The sequence below is a fragment of the Hippoglossus stenolepis genome, chromosome 2 (genome assembly GCF_022539355.2).
Source record: "Hippoglossus stenolepis isolate QCI-W04-F060 chromosome 2, HSTE1.2, whole genome shotgun sequence".
Classification (NCBI taxonomy): Eukaryota; Metazoa; Chordata; class Actinopteri; order Pleuronectiformes; family Pleuronectidae; genus Hippoglossus; species Hippoglossus stenolepis.
Genome location: NC_061484.1, coordinates 27,021,875 through 27,039,556, shown reverse-complemented (window position 1 = coordinate 27,039,556; position 17,682 = coordinate 27,021,875). Strand labels below are relative to the sequence as shown.

The 17,682-nt window shown below is 43.5% G+C and overlaps 1 protein-coding gene across 1 annotated transcript; it reads right to left on the bottom strand.

The window, feature by feature from the left end:
- Positions 1 to 5,968: 5,968 nt before the first annotated feature.
- Positions 5,969 to 16,216, bottom strand: mfng (MFNG O-fucosylpeptide 3-beta-N-acetylglucosaminyltransferase). The gene is made up of 8 exons (XM_047342430.1): positions 16,205 to 16,216; positions 13,855 to 13,900; positions 13,287 to 13,389; positions 12,333 to 12,486; positions 8,586 to 8,671; positions 7,550 to 7,715; positions 7,383 to 7,468; positions 5,969 to 6,565 (listed from the first exon to the last, which is right to left on the bottom strand). The coding sequence occupies exons 1-8, from the start codon at positions 16,214 to 16,216 to the stop codon at positions 6,514 to 6,516; spliced, it is 705 nt and encodes a 234-aa protein (XP_047198386.1). The 3' UTR covers positions 5,969 to 6,513.
- Between the last annotated feature and the right edge of the window lie 1,466 nt (positions 16,217 to 17,682).

The following is a 17,682-nucleotide window of genomic DNA, read 5'->3' as shown; positions in this document are numbered from 1 at the left end:
CAGCCTCATGACTCCTTCCCTCCTGCTATTTTCTCCATCTTTCTGCATGACTCTGTTTCTGTCTCCCTCCGCTCTGTCCACCCGCCCCACGCCTCAGCTCTGAGATAACTCTGGAAACCCACTCCCTCCATTTCCCACCTGTCACTGGTGATCAGTGTCCGAATCTATCCAATCCACAGATCACACGGGAACTCGCCGCGACTGTTTGATGATAATAATGCACAAGTTTCATGCTCCACGCGGATGAAGCGTGTTCTGACGTCCTCTACATTCCCCCGTGACTCTAATTCCAGCTTCTCCGTTCATTAGTGGCTGTTTGTCGGCAGGCTGCTGCCTCTCGGTGGCTGCTGCCTCTCGGTGGCTGCTGCCTCTCGGTGGCTGCTGCCTCTCGGTGGCTGCTGCCTCTCGGTGGCTGCTGGCGGTGCAGCTCACAGCTGGAGTTTCTTTTCTCCGTGGTGTTTTCATAATGGTGGGGGGGGGGTAATATCCCCGAGCCTCAGGCCATCTGTCTCAGGGACTTTCGCTCCATTTCTCAAGTGAACCCTCCTTCTCTGCTTCCACCTTCACCCACACATCATCTTTTTCTAGCTCTTCGCTGGTTTTGCTTTGCTTCTTAGAATTCAACTGCCTCGGAAAAACTCACCTCTCTTCCATTTGCTGAATGCATTTGCTCCACACGCCTGTTATTTATATGAGCAGCGGCTCGACTTTAACCAAACGGAGGCCGAGCGATGTTAAATACTGTGAAATGACTGTACAAAAGCAGGTCTCAGAGTGCAGAGGAGCGATCTTCGATGGATCTGACCACAAACAAACCTAAAGCCTTCAGTATTTTTTAAACCAAATGCTTGTTCGAGGCCCTGCTCAGACCTGGATGTAACATGCGTCTGTGATCCAGACACAAGTAAAGAGCTTCAAGTAGCTCATATCAAACCTGGCATCTCTACCCGAGCCCGTCCTGACGGGCCAGGTTTCAGACGAACATTTTGAAATGAAACTCGGGTTTGGGTCGGTCACGGTCAACGGGCAGCATATGTCTGTAATTGGGGAAAACTAAAAATAACCAATGTGTGTCAGAGAGAGTGTACGAACTGCTGCAGGTCAGTGGACGTCAGCTGCGATTCCTTCATTTGTGATCAAACTGCTCAGAGAATGTAGTCAGTCTGGAATTGCAGATTTCAAAAGACCCGGCTTCTGAATTATAGGACAGACATCGGATCTGCCTTTTCATCTGCCTCCTACATAACTTCATATTCCCTTTATTGTTCCTGTCGAAGCTGAATCTCCGTGTGTTGATCAGGCCACGAGAACTGTGGCTCGTCATTCGGTGCTTGTTGCACTGTGCACGCCTGAGAAGTGTTCGACTGCAGGTTCCTGCTCCTGCTGAGGCTACTTTTCAATGCAGCTGCACTGGGAGATTTCACCCTCACGCTTATCTATAATTCAAAATGTTTGTGGAACTGCTGCCCTTGTTAGCCGGGGCCTATGGTTTGCTGATATGGTGAGTTGTGTTATTTCAAAACCACAAAAATGCAATTTTACGTGTATAGGCTTGTTAGGTTGATTTGTTCAAATCCAAAAATGAATGCAGGTGAAGAATTGTGTGTTTGTTGAGATGTTGGTGGTTTTATAAGATGATTAAAACATTCAAATTAAGAGCAAAACTCACTTGTAGCGCCTGAAAAGATCTGAGCTAGATAACATAGACCAGATGTGGTTCCACATGAAGTCACATCTGCACCAAATAAATCAGTTTTGTGGGCAATCCTTTCATGGCCTTTTCAAACCTATAACATTATGATTGACAGCTGAGACTGACATGCGAATGTTTGAGAGCGTGTATGGGCGGGGCCTCGATAATGCGACTGTCAAAATAAAAGATGGCTGTACCTGTATCCAGGGTATTTGGGTTTAATTTTGAAACATTTCTTTATTTACAGTTTTATCTTCTAAAGCATCAAATTATTTCTTCAAATTTCACCTGAGTGTATAAGTCGCTGAACCTTTATTCATTGTATCTTAATTTTTTTATTTGTATCTAGCTAAGATGTTGAGTCGGCAGATGTAAGTCGCGGTAAACAAGTTTTCACGGCTCTTTCCATCTCCGCAAATCTGTCCTTCATTCCTTCGGTTCAGCACAGAAGATACAGAAGAAGAGAAATGGAGGGAAAGAGGCGGCGCGACGGTGAGCGACGGACCAACCGAGGCTGAAAACAAAAGATGAAATTGAATTAAGCAAAACTTGAGGCGAGAAATGGCGAAACGAAGTGAGCGACGCCGAGGAATCAATAGGTGGGAGGAAAGAGTGAAACAAAAAAAAAGAAATGACTGACGTGCAGCGGAAAGTTGACACAGCACACAAACACATCACAAATGTGCAGAATTGCAAATTTTTCACATTTTCATCAATAAACTTCTTTGAGAGAAAACAGAAGTGTCAGACTGAATAAAACATGAAGACACAGACAGACAATCTCTCTAAAAATCTTTTATACTTTCAGAGTTGTTGTTTTCAACAGGATGTGAGAGTTGTTTCAGTCTGGAAATTGAATTATTGGTAAAGTAAACGAAGACGTGTATTTGGGTCAGTGACAAATAAGGATCGGCATCATGGGAAATTCAAAAATTTTGTAAAAACTTGTTTTAAAAGCTCCAGGTTGGTTTAAATGTACATTTTATAGCCAGACTGACTCACGATTGGTCGAGCGAGTATTCCAGCAGAACCTCGAGACGTCCTTGGCACAAGATGGCAGCATCTGCATCCAGGATCTTTTAGCGTTTGGATGGTGGGATGAAGTGGAGACTTGTCGTCCATCAGCATAAACTTATTTACGGTCTATGCTACAAATCATGAAAACCAGGCCAAAGTCGTGTTGTCCCTCATATGGTATCTTAGAGTTCAATGGGTGGAGCTGTGGCTGTAAAGCTTTAAAGTCGGCCGATAACTGACGGTGGAGAATGCGGCCTCGTGATGAATCGACCGACCCAACAATCCATCAAGTATCTGCTGAAGAACAACAACTAATTCTGAAAAATAATTGAGTCTCTTGCAGGAATGGGAAAATGCTGGTCACTCAGCATCCCCAACTTGTTTTTTGTGTTTGCAGACCGACCTGCCTCTCTCTCCTCCGCCCGTACGACACCTCCTCCCTCACTCTAATCCTCCCTGGCTTCCTCTCTGCCCAGCTGTCCTTTAAGAGGCCCTGTCGATTTAATGTGATGGACGGAGGAGCGCTCCTCTGACAGCTGTTACACTCTGCCTCCAATTGACCCGCTCCTCTGCTTCCACAGTTAGTCCTGCTCAGCCGTGGTCATAAACGTATCGTGCAACGGACATGGACAAACACGGGGGGGGAGGAGGACGCAGGTATATCATTCTCTCGTACTCAGACGAGGCCGACGCCCTGATGGTACAGGTGCATATTCAATACGTACATGCAGAGGACCTGTCTAAGGGCCCTGGAGTCGTTAAACACGCAGTCTTGACAACTGCACCTTTTGCGAGATTAATATCCATAAATCATCGACGTGTCTCTTTTGAGATGCAGCTGCTGTAAAGGAACAAGAAACAAGAGCTGAAAACAGGCTCCGCCTCTGTCAGCCCATAAACCTTTTGATGATTGTGGACGAGGCTCAGAGCAGCTCCAGGTCAACCAGGGCGAGTTGATTGGCACTGCTGAGATCCGTTGGCCAATCAACTCTGGACTTTGACGACGGGAGTCAAAGTCATCAAACTTGATTTTGGGACCGAGCGACAGCCTCAGTAAACAGATTTACTGTTATTTTACCACCACGTCACTATTGTACCCCAAATATTCACCAGTAAACAATCAGCTCTCAACACAAACACGTGGATTTGATTATCTCGAGCAGATTTAATTAAGTTGTTCTGAAAAGAGAACAAGATGATAATTATCTTGTGATCTCAAGATAAGACCTTTGCTAACTCATACATACTTCAATAAGATTTTTATAACTTTGATAGTAATTGACTTTTTCAAGGTGGCTTCCCATCTCCAGAGATTTTATTGAAGAAGCTAATAACTCTGCTCCCAAAGTATGTGAGACGGTTGCTTGGTAATTTTCTCTATTCTTGGTTATTTTGGGCCATTTATTAACTGCTTGTATTGTCTTGTTGGGAACAGTTTAAAATCTGAATATAATAACCAACAAAGTCAAAGTCGGTGTTCTGTGAGTGTATTTAACATGTTGCTGCACATAGTGTTAGAACTGAACTCACACACATGAACAGATTCAATTTGCCGTGTGATCACAATCAGATCAATTTAAATCAAGAGCACTTCTTAAACGTCCATCTGCCAGACGATGAATTTCAAATAAGACAAATCTAGGGAAGAAGTTCCAGAGGACAGAAAGTGCAAGTTACAGTTAGAGCTACAACTAGAGTTGATGTTCACCGCTAACGTTTTACTTTTAATCATAACTAACTGTGTACATCAGGTTTTGTGTTAGCGTGTGTCTGTTGTGGCCATTTAGCTCAAATACCACAGTGGTGTGTTTCACCCACAGACATATGAAGATGGAGGACCTGAAAAGTGAAGCGGCAGCATCTGCAGTGCCTCCTGGTGGCTAGCTGCAGTGTTGGCCATAAACCCTGCATCCTCCATGTTAGTTGATGGGGCATGGACCAAACAATAAAATCATAGTACACGTCAGATGGGGCCAAATTCATCAGGCTAAGTGTTCATTTGAATCTCTTATTATTCTCTTCTAATTCTAATTGTTTATAAGTTTGCTTCAGGAAGGAAACATCTACTGTCCTAGAAGCTTTAATAATTCAATCACGTTCTGTTTTTCAAGGCAGCGAAAATGTTTTTCCTTACGTGTGTAATTTAATCTTATTTTCCACTCATCAAACCAGAGGCTCTTTGAAATTACGACAATAAATATCACTTAGCCTGTAACCACAGCATTAAATTGACTCTGCATTCACGGTGATATGTCCGCCTGCTTTCCAACACTCGACCCTCACTATTCTCACGCGTGTCACGGCCACTCAGCCATTCCTACACATTCTCATCCACTCTCCATCCGCCTCACACAAGGTCGGCCCCGGACGCATTCAGCAAACGTATCTGTATTCATCACATCTCCATTCGCCACAAACCTGCCACCTGCAGGCGGGCTGCCGGCGGAACAGTGTCGTGTCCCTGCAGGTACGATGCACGTGGCCTCTGCCTCCAATTCCTGCACCAACATTGGATTGCGTGCATGTGTCTTTGTGAGATTTGTAATCCCGTCCTGAACCCGATCTGTCCGTCATGATGAGGCTCGCCCGCAGATCTGAGTTATTTTTTAAGACACGGTGAGGAGCAGGTCTCAGCCGTGTCAGATGTGACCTTCATGCTTTTAGTTTGTTGATGTTTTGGGGGGTTTAAGTAAGAAATGAGGCAACTAGGATGAAGGGGAAGTTGTTTTTTCTCTCAGTCGTGGCCTTGAAGGTGCAGCCACAGCTATTGTGTATGAGTCTGAGTGAACAGAGAGACAGGGGGAGGAGAGAGGAGAGGAGGGTAAGAAGACAGATGGAGGGGTGGAGGGAAGGAGCTGGACGGCGAGAGAAGCCTCGGAGGGAGGACAGAGGGTTTGGATAAGGAGAGAGATGTCAGAATGCTTCATTGTGTGCAGACTTCACAGGTACAAGGACACCATCCCCTTCATCTCTCACACACACACACACACACACACACACACACACACACACACACACACACACACACACACACACACACACACACACACACACACACACACACACACACACACACACACACACACACACACACACACACACACACACACACACACACACACACACACACACACACAATAGAAACTAAAATAAATTCGAAACTTCACCCTCAGCACCACCTGAAGATAATTCAGGTCACGTGGGTTCAGTCCTGCTTTTATTCATCATCCACATGAGAGTGAAATAATCCAATTAATAGAAGATAGAATAAACTTTAATTTCATTAAAGTGCACAGGAAATTGTGTGAAATTTGAAATCAAGTACAATCTCATTTCGTCCATTTCTCAACAAAATAACCTCATAACTTTGCGGACACAGTTTAAAACTTAAGTGCTTCAGTTCAAACAAACAAATACAAAATGGAGAAGTTAGGAAACGCTGCTGCATGAACCTGTTTTAGTTTGAAAAGTGCGAGGGAGACGTCTGGAAACAACGTGAGCTCCCGTCTCAGTTTGCATTATTGTTGATCCCTCGTTTGCTTTATTTTTCTGTGCGCAGATTAATCCATCTATAAAAATAGTTTTGTTTCAAAATGAATACGTAGTAGTATGGATGTAGACACAGGGACGAAGAGTGGGCGTCCAAGTCTTCATCCAGACTCTGCTTCTCTTGCTCTTTTATCTGCATCTAACACTGTCCCATCACATTGAATCCAGCAGTATTCACAATTCAAGAGCTCCTCGTCCACGAGGGGCCGGCAGCCGTTTGTCCCATGTGCTTTGGAGAGTCTTTTATGTGGATCTCAGGGACACCAGCTGGTGAACGGATACAACAGGCAGTGGACCGTCTTAAACCTGCAGGAGACAGAATATGGATAATAATCATTTATCCTATTATCTCATGTTCGTTTGTAAATACGCTGCATGTGTACAATGCCGGTGACAGTTTATATATTATTCCTGTGGTAACTTAATTCAAAAGGGGCTGTGCAAAGGATGAAAGTGTTTTTTTTTTTTTCTTGGTAGCAACGGTGCAGAGATAAGAAGAAATGAGGGGAGAGAGAGAGAGAGAGAGAGAGAGAGAGAGAGAGAGAGAGAGAGAGAGAGAGAGATGAAACAACTTCTCTCCTCCACGCTCCAAACAGGGACATCGCTTTTATATCGTCATCCTCTTCTCACCCAGAGGCCACCAGACACTAATAAGTATAGTTCAACACTACAGTTTAATCTGTTTTATAGAGGAGTCTATAGAATATCAAAGAACTCGACCTCACATTTACTCAGTCATAGTGTTAAATTACACAACATAAAACTAGATTGGCCCTCAGTAGAGCGTATAACGACGCCCAGGGCCGTTTCTTACAATGTTAAAGAAAGTGATAACAAATTCCTGGATCTGTATCAGAATTTCATTTCTAGTTATTATGCTCTTATTTGCTTATTAAGCTGCGACTAGTTGTTGTCATAAGAGCCTTTGTTGGACTCTGTGTTCACCTGCATCTATCTGCAGGTGTGTGTGCGAGACTTCATGGTCATAATCGACCCAGTCAGATGTGTGCAGAGCAGAGAGTGCAGGAGTTTTGTCGTGAATATCAATGAACCGTGTGAAATCTCAGCCGAGGCCGTGCGTCGCATAAAGAGATGAAGTCTCTGAACACAGAGACAGACCGACCTGGAGGGGTCGTCCTCCTTAGTGAAGCTTCCTTTCACCTCGATGCTGTTCATCTTGTTCTCAAACATCCCGTAGCTCAGTGTCACCTGAGAAAACACACAACATTTAACCGTGCGTTAGTGTGTGTGTGTGTGTGTGTGTCTGTGTGTGAGTGTGTGAGTCAGTACCTGGTGTGCGATACTTCTCTGGTTGACGAGCAGCAGGTTTTCCAGGTGCGAGTGGAATAAAGGACAGTGAACCATGGAGATGCCGAGTCTCTTCTCCACGATGAAACCCACCGTGCAGTCATCGGGGAGACGGATGGTCGCTGACGTCTGCTCGAACCGGGAGCCACTGAAATACACACAAAAAACACACACATCTTAAAAAATACTAAATATAGATCTACAGATCTCAGTTCATGTTTTTAAATCAGTTTCGGTAAAAGTATCAAAAGTGTGATGTTGATGTTTTTGCATGACTTCAGCCCAATTAACTCTTTCCCCTGCTTTCTGACCAGCGTCAAGTTTTCTATCTATTTCCCGACCTCCTGGCCCTGGGCGGCCATTTGTCTCCGTCTCTTTGAGCGAAGTTTAAAGACAAACTTGCAAAAAGTGAAACTTACTTTAGATTGATGATTAATCACTGTGAAGATTTATTATTCAGCTTTGAAAAAGTTATGCTGCTGCTGTTTCTTTGATGGATCGGGTTTAGTGAGCTGGCGAAAAAATACGAAATTATGCCACTAAGCAAAAGTCTTGGTTGTATTTTTGAGCAACTATAACATAATTTTAACAACATAAATCATAAACTAATAAGGGTGAATAAGTCCATATTATATTTTAGCTTCAAGCTTTAATTTAATTTTAATTGCCTGAATTAAAAATAGTAGCTGCCGGGAGAATAGGAATTCAGTCTTAAGAATCTAGATCAAAATTAAATAAGAAACTATTGTAGGCTATATTTTCAAAGATTTTAAGTAAATGAAATTTGGTAAATGGGAAAAAAAGTAGAAAAAACAATTTGACTTTGTTTGAAGTTGTTAATTGTCATTAATTCAATTATTTGCAAGGTGCCAAATCATAACGTTTTCTACAAGCCGTGGTGACTAAAACCTGTTTCACCTATTCTCTTTATTTGCACTCATCTGGACAATTGGGTGTATATATAAATATGTGTAGTAGTATTGTTAGTAGTAGTAGTAGTAGTAGTAGTATTAAATACCTGGCCCATGGAGCCATCTTCTCTGCCAGTCTTCGACTCAGACAGAAACCAGCTCCTCCCGTGGCGAACCAGAATCGAACCTCCCTCTGAGTGATAACACAGATATTAACAATTACATGTAAACACAGAATAACTGGAAACAATATTGATTTTAATCAAATCCCAAATTTGAATCCCTAGTTTTGACGTCTTTTCCTTTCCCGTCCTCTCCGTTATTTCCTTTTCCATTTCCTTTCCCATCTTTTAATTTCCCTCTTTCCTTTCATCTTTTTCCCATTTCCTGCCTTGTCCTTTGACCCTCTCACTTTCCCATGTCCTCCGTTTGGATTTCTCTTCCCTTTCATTCCTTTGGATTGTCTCCTCTCTTTCCTTCCTCTTTCTTTTACAGGTTGTTCCTCTCAGTTTAATTTCCTTCCCTCTCTGTGGAAGTACTTTTATTTTTTTTTGTTTTATTGTAAGAATCTGCTCCTTTTCTTCCTCCTCACAATAGTGACAGGAAATCAAATGAGTTCGGCAGCGAAATGTTTTTTTTAAAAATGAGACGAGTAGACAAAGACGACTCTGACGTTTTTGTTTTCTCCATCACTCTGGCATCCTCGGCAAAGGGCGGAAATGGTGAGATGACAAAAAGAGAGAAGTTGAAGAGAGGGAACAGTCAGAAAATGTGAGTGGAAAATAGAGGGAAAGGAGTTAGGAAGCAAAGATAAATAAAGATCTATTTTTCAGTGTAAATGGAAGCAATCAGGGAAGAGAATGTGACACGAGGGAGATGAAGAGAGTCGTTTATTCCCAGAAATAAGTGAGAGAGATTGAAGTGTGCGGGGAGGATGGCACGCTATTCAGAACAGCTTGCTGGAATCCTGATGCACTTTAACTAAATGGGAGCATTAATCCGACTGGAGAGCATGTGAACGACACACTCTCTCATCCACACACACACACACACACACAGTAATAGCTGCATGTGTGTTTCAAAAACAAACTATCGACCTCCTGCAGTTTGACTACCTCCTTCCCCAAGGGAGTCTTCTTCGTGGATGTGCATGTGTGTGCTCTTGTACATCTTTCTTTATGAGGACCAGTTTGAGTCTACAACCTACGGTTTGGCTGGTCCTCACTTTGTGACCCCCCCCCCTTTAATGGGCTGTTTGGAGGTTAAGACTTGATTTAAGGGTTAGAATAACGTTTAGGTTAGGTTAAGGTTTAGGATTAGGCATTTAGTTCGGATGGTAAGGGTTAGGGAATGAATTAAAGAGTGTCCTCACTAAGATAGCTGTACAAAACGTGTGTGTGTGTGTGTGTGTGTGTGTGTGTGTGTGTGTGTGTGTGTGTGTGTGTGTGTGTGTGTGTGTGTGTGTGTGTGTGTGTGTGTGTGTGTGTGTGTGTGTGTGTGTGTGTGTGTGTGTTTTACCACCAATCAATATCCCAACAAGACACTAATCACTCATTGATCCACTTGGGTCCGAAAATCCTTCCCATGTGAACACACACATCCATCCATCCATCCTATACATTCATACATCCACGCATATATTCCTCTGTCTTCCCCCGACTGCTTCCTCCTCTCCGTCCCGTTCTGCAGGGACGGAGAGTAAGAATGTAAAATATGGATTTACCGTTGCAGTGGTTAACCTGGCCGGGCTGCGTTTTGGCAGAAACCCAATAGGAAGGGACCTCAGCTTCAGTTCATTAAGAGCAGCAGAGCATCCAAACAGAAAGAAGAAGGGAAGCATGGAGGAGACAGAGGGAGAGAACGCAAGAACAAAAGAAACCTCCTATTTTTAAAGTTTATGTTAAATTAAAAAAACACTGCAGAGGCTTTAAGTGCACACAGCAACGTGTTGAGGTGACCACGTATCTCCACCAGGGGGACGAAGGGCAAACATCTGATCTGCCCAATCAACAATAACATGTGTGTTGGATTTATGCTAGTGACAGTCTTGAATTGTGGCTGTTGAAGGTATAGAAATAAACGTTGAGGTTTGAATGGGTTCATGTGGAATTGTTTATTTCTGATAGAAGATTTAAGAGATGGACAACAGATGGACACCCTGCGATTATACGCCTTCCGACATTTCAGAAATTCAACCGACCAATCAGGAGCGTCCGATTGCAAAACAAACAATGCATGAAAAGTTGAAAACCGGGTTCCTGTGCCTCAGAAATGGGCCCAACATGTTCAAGGGTTTTCAACTCTCAGGGTTTTATGACTCTCTTAAGGTTTAAAGTTAAAAGTTACTGTGGTGGAAATGATTTCATCTTTGACCTTGTTGGATTGAACCAGGTTCAATGTTTTTGCCGGACGATCATTTGTTGTTCTATATTAATCTTGGAAACCGTGTAAACAGCTTTATTCCAAACTGCACTGAGCTGATTTTAAATGTGATAATAATGTGAAATACTGGACTCTTCAGTTACATTTTAAAACGCTGTGGAGATCATTGGGATTAATCACGTGAAAAAGTTTCAGTTAAACCATTGAAAGGCTGCAGGGGAGAACTCTGGTTTGGTTTGAGAGGCGGTGAATTCCCACAACGATGCGTTGGAAAAGAGCTGAAGACAAAGAGGACGGGAGGTTGCAAAGAAAGAAGAAGCAAAGGGCAGAGAAAAAATAGCAAACGGCAAGAATCAGTGATTGAATGACAGCAGCGAGGTCCGTCTAGGTGGGCTGGAAGAAAAAGGTTATCAGCGAAGAGAAAGAAGGAGAGAAGATGGAGATAAAAGAGATAAAGAATCTCCGAAGACAGCGCGGCCCGAAAAAATAAATCTGTGCAGTCACATCCAAGACAGTAATGTATCTCCGAGGGGTCACCCTGCCTTAAGGAGTTATCGGTCCACGTAAATTAAATTCAGCCGGAGGTTTCAGGGGAGTTATAGAGTGCTGTGGTGTAAATGCTGTTTCAGAGCCTGTACGGTGCTGCCAAGAAAGAAAACAACGCTCCGGGTGAAACGCTGAGGACTCGAATCTCTTTAACATCTGAACTGATGAATTCTATCACAAAAATATATATGATTGTGATCGTGACCCTGCTCAGCACAGCTTCAGTCTGAGAAGAGGTTCCTCTGCCACGAATCCTGCGTTAGTAACATCCACATGCTCATGTTGTGGTTTTCAGGTCCCCCCTTCGCGTTAATGTGCCATTTAGCTTTTATTTTTAGCCAAGTTACAAAATCCAAAGTCTGCATCAAAGGGGAACAGACAGCACAAATCCTGAGGAGCCTCAAACAAATCTTTTGCATTCCCCGGCTTTCTTTTCTGTGTTCAGACAAGACCTCCAGAAAACGTCCACACAATTGGGTTCTGCCATTTTCCAGAGTTTGCGTTGCACGTACGAAGAACACAGCAGGAGATTGTACGAATCAGATCCGTTCACAGCAACAGGGAAATCTCCGGCGAGAGGTGGCGCCTGGGTAGAGCAGCAGGATTCGCGAAAACCTTGTCGATACAAGTTAACGTCTTTTTCAGCGTCTTCTACGTGTACGACTTTCGTGTCCTTCACATTTAAAATATCATAAACACGCAACGTGGGCTCAGTCGGATGTTATCCAGCATTTTTACAAAGGGGGGGCAGCAGGATTGTTTATCCCTGATCAGAGACTCGTTAGCTGTTGGCCAATAACAAGAGATGCAATAGCAATGTACGCTATGAGACAAGTAATGCAGATTTATTACAGCATGTAAATCTATTCTAGTGGATCCCCAAATTCAAAATACAGGCCCTGTAAATAAACACTGTGGGGTGGTACCGTTGCGTTGCCCTCCAGAAGTTCGTGAGCAGTGATGGGCTTGTCCAGGCTCGGTTTGCCCACATAGATGTCGCCCTCCTGGGGGAAGGATGAGAGCAGGGAGAGGAGGGCCTCCGGGTTCAAATAGTTATCATCGTCCACATGACAAAACCACCTGCACGGACAAGAGGACAGAAAGACACATGCAGTTAAAGTAAAATACAACACTGTGTTTACTTGTTTGTTTGTGTCACTGGTCAAAGTTTCTTTTCCCTTCTCTCTCCAATCAAACTATTGATTTGCAGAAATCAATAGTTTAACACTCTAATCGGAAATTCAGAGTTCAGTGCATGTCTGGAAGCAGCATGTCTGTAAACCCCTCACACTACAGGATTATTTGGCCCAGTAATTTGTTCAGATCAGCCTCAGATCTGCAACGTCCCACTTATCCTCTCATGTGCAGCAGGCGTCAGGAAAAACAGTCGTGGATACCGAATGAAATTGAGTGGTTGAGCTGTTTGATTTCCTCTGCCACCTTAATGACGGGACACGATGTCAACTCCTCTTTCCAAACCAAACAGACTCTTGCTGCAACATCAGAGTCCAAACGACAAAGCAGCTGAGTCTTGTTTCCTCTGCCGTCCCGTTGGCCGACCAACAACACCGACGGCTTCCATCCAAACAGCCTCGCTTCGCTCCAAATAACAAAGTGGGGCTTGGAACCCAAAGGGAAACGCTCTCTTTCATTTCCTCTTGTCATCTGAATACCAAGACAGCAGAACCCAGCCTGAGTCATGCACAAGCTGTTGAGCTATTTTCCACACGACAAAAATATGAGCAAATATAAACAACACATTGTCCAGTGAACAATATGACGACCTCGAGTGGGGCCAATTTCTAAATCATTGAAGTCTGAAACGTTAATCCGATCTTTAACTGCATCGTGGACGATACACGGACGTTAATCTGTCTCACCTCTTGTCGGAGGACATGAAGCCGTCGTACTCAGCGGACATCTTACAGGACAGAGCCTGCTGGCTGTGATCGGACTGACAGTCGGTCACCACCACGTTATAACCTGGACACAGAGAGGTTTCATTTATACAAGTGGAGGTTGATGGTTATCTACTTTTGTATTGAACATCTTTGAACCAAATAATTAACACGTTCATTATAATAACATTGTGGGTTTGTTTGCATGTGAGTTTATACAATCGAAGAAGAGGGTGAGAGAATGGAAGGAGAGAGAGAGAGAGAGAGAGAGAGAGAGAGAGAGAGAGAGAAAATGGAGGAGAGATGGGAGGTAGTGAGAAAATAAAGGGATGATAGGGCAAGAGAACGAAAGAAAGAAATAAGCCAGAACAAAGAGGAAATTATAGAGAATGAGGAAGGAAGGAAGGAATCCACTCTCTCATCACCACTGCAATCTGGCCTCAAATGATGTCACCAGCACAAGATGGCTGCTGACACTGTGGCAGCTTGTGGCACTTTTGTACAGTAGGAAGAAGTGGAGACTTAAATTAGATTCCAGATTGCTTCGTACCCTCTGAACTCGTGTCCTCGTCCTCCGCGTCTGTGAAAATGAACGTCTAGACAAACAGAAACAGAAGGAGACACAGCGGCTTGATTAGGACACAAGCGTCTCCTCCACATCTGTAACAGACACCTTCATTAAGGAGCCGACACACAAACATACACACGGGATCAATATTGTTTAAAATAGAGCAAATGCAATGTGACAAATCAACAATTTCAACATCCCCACTGTGAGCGAAGTTAGTCACTGCACGTGCACACACAACACAGACACAGACACACACACACACACACACACACACACACACACACACACACACACACACACACACACACACACACACACACACACACACACACACACACACACACACACACACACACACACACACACACACACACACACACCTTGTGAGGACTCTCAATGACATGATACAGCCCAAAGACTTTCTAATATTCAATTAACAATTCTCATCAGATCTTAACCTCAAACAACATTTGACAGAACGTCCTCACTAAGATAAGTATGAATAAACACACAAGCACACACACACACACACCACAAATTGGTCTGTATATGGTCGGATCAATTTGTTCTTTATGTGTCACATAAATCTTAAGTCATACATGGATGGATGGATAGATGGATAGATGGATAGAACAATGCTGACCTCTGGTGTTGTGAAATTGTAAAACAACTGGACCATTAATGTTCACGAGAATCAGATTAAATTATAGGTTTAATTAGAAATAGGTTAAATATAGGTTTTTGTCAGATTTTTTGTTGTGTGTGTTTATTAGACATATCCTTCAATTTATATCTGATCTTAATTATATCAAAAACATGTATTTACTGTGTCTCTGTCAATGAAAATCAGGAAAACATTGAAAAAAATACCTTTTCTTTGACTCAAACACCAAATTCATCAGCATCTCTAAATAAAAAAGGAGGAGGTTTGTACCAGGGGGATTAGAACCAGCAACCCTGGCGTTACACTGCATCGCCACAGCCCCTCAGGCTGAACTGTGCAGTGCAGCGTCAGACTCTCTGTGCCAGGCCGACACTAAATACACCCAGAGTGGGACAAATCACCTGAAGGATAAGATAAACACAAACCATAACTCGGGTTTTGCTTAACGCAGAGAACTTTATTATCGTGTGTCCAGACAAAACATTTAAAATGAGCCGTAAGTGAGTCTCACACAAAGTCCTACATCACACTGATATCAGCTCCACGCAGATTAAACCAAGGTTTGAGGGGACGGAGGAATCATCGTCTCTGTTTTATTTATTTTCATGTTGTAACACTGTTGAGAAAAGCGCTCTATAAATAAAGTTTGTATTGTTTTCATGCAATGCCCCCCCCCCCCATGAGACTTGTGAAAAGTGTGTGTGTGTTCACATTAAAGTGACTAATCTCCCTATTACACTCTCGACTGCACTCTGGAAAAGAAAGGATGCATCTATTTAAGCACTGTTTTACTGTATCAACTCTCTCTCTCTCTCTCTCTCTCTCTCTCTCTCTCTCTCTCTCTCTCTCTCTCTCTCTCTCTCTCTCTCTCTCTCTCTCTCTCTCTCTCTCTCTCTCTCTCTCTCTCTCTCTCCCCATCATCCCTCCATCACTGATGCAGGAGGAGGAGTATGAGATACCTGGATCAATCCGCCACCGCGCCCTACACCCGTAAAATCCCACGCGCAAGAGCCGCCACCACAATTAGTTTCCTCCCCCTCTGGTCATAACTCAAGCTAAACTACCTGCAGTGAAATCAGTCAACCCGCGCTGTGGAACAAAAATGGCGGACTGGGGGCTTACAGCGGATTGTAAGCAGGAGTTTGAGAGGATATTTTACTGAGGTCGGGCAGGGACGCATAAATCTCACCTTGTTTTTCACACCGTTAAAGGTGCATTAAAGTGAGATTTGTGCTGCCCCACGCCACAAAGTGACTGTAATACATCCGGATAAGGTTTTTGATCTACACTCCCTACATTCCTTGGCTGTGTGATTGGACTCGAGCTTTCAAATCTGCAATTTGGCCCTTAACTATGTGCTACAGGGGGTTTCTGAGGTGTCTCGAGGCAGCGCTGCTGAGAGTAATTGAGGTTGGAGAGAAAATCATTTTATTACTGTAGATTTATCTGGCTGCTTCTGGGATTTAACCCAACAGTCACTATATTTTATTCAACACCGTATTATCATTATTACCGGCTAAGGTTTCACCAAATATGGGCCACCAGCGTCCAGAGTGTCCGACCAAAGCTCCGAGGGAATAGGTAGACACTTTGTGGAATTCACTTAATGGCTTTATGTTCGCGTTTTAGAAAAAAGAAAAATCAATTCAACTCTAACATTTGTACTTCAAGAGTCATTTTGGTGCTAGAGGCCAAGAGGTGATTAGAGTGAAGGCATGACGGCGAGTAGCAGGGACATTTCAGACCTGGCGTGACAGTCACCGCACACATGGACGAACTATCCATCCATCATTATCTAAACCACTTTCTCAGAGGGTCTTAGCGGGCTGGGGGACAGTGGATAGGTTGCCAATTAATCTATAGGCTAATTTATGCTCAACGTTACATACGTAAACCAACAAAGAATTCTGTAGCTTGTATTTGTCCACGTCCTCTGAAAGCTTACAGACGATACGGAGCAGTACAACAAGAAATCACGAGGGGCCTTGAAGAGACTTGGTAAAAAAACGACACGATTGTGCATCTTTCTTGAGAAGAATATTATCACAACCTCTTCAATCGTCACTGTGGTGATGTCCGGTGCCACCGGGGGTCCAAACACAGCCAGAGACAAACTTGTTCCTTCTCAGCATCTTTGTGTTCTCCACACCACAAACGTGAGCAAACACAAAGTCAGAACTCAACTTAAAGTGTCCAACACATAACTTCGTTCAGGTTGCTTGCTTTTCAGCTCAGCTGCTCTGAGCCTCCTCCACCGTCGCCATGTTTGTTGTTGTAACTCTTGACTCTGCACTGTTCTCTCTAGTGGATGCATTGTTTTACAACTGAGGAAATGTAAAGGTCCAGATACTCTGCTAATCTAACGACTTTCCCATCAGCCTCAGCTGTTTGCATTTTTGTTCTAATGAGATGGCGAGGTGATATAAACCTGCTAAACATCATCATCATCAGCATTTAGCATTGAAATTTAAATCTTGTTATCAAGGCAACATTAGCATTTATCATCAAATCCCTGCTGTGCGACATGCTGTTACGTTTCCTCTGATGATCGTACGTAACCATTCAAACTTTTCTGTCGCAACTTCTCTGTTTCCAGCTCGAGGCAAAACAGGAGCGGCTGACAAGCTTGTTAGAAACGACTTTTCACCTTGTAAGATGTACAAAGATGTGTGTGTGTGTGTGTGTGTGTGTGTGTGTGTGTGTGGTGAGGTAACACTAGGTTCATTCTGCACTGCACAATCATCCTCTCCACTTCCTGTTCTATGACCAGCTTCCGTTTCAGTATTGTTCACGGAGTCGCCACATGGCGGCTGCTTCCGATCAGCCCAGACAACCTGCCTGCACAGCTTCCTGTGTGTGCGTTTGTGTGTGTGTGTGTGTGTGTGTGTGTGTGTGTGTGTGTGTGTCTGTATTTATGTACATGTAGATTTGCAGCCTCTGGATTGTGAAACACGTTAAACAGTGAAAAAAAAAAAGATTGAACAGTCTTGAGTTTCGCTTTTGCAATGAGCAAGAAGCAGAAACCAAGATTTTATCATCATCTTCCTCTTTCTCACTTAAAATAACGGAAGTCAGAAACTGTTTGTCACAGAGACGACAAGAAGCTGCAGGCCAGAACATGAGCACTTCCCCTAAAGATCACA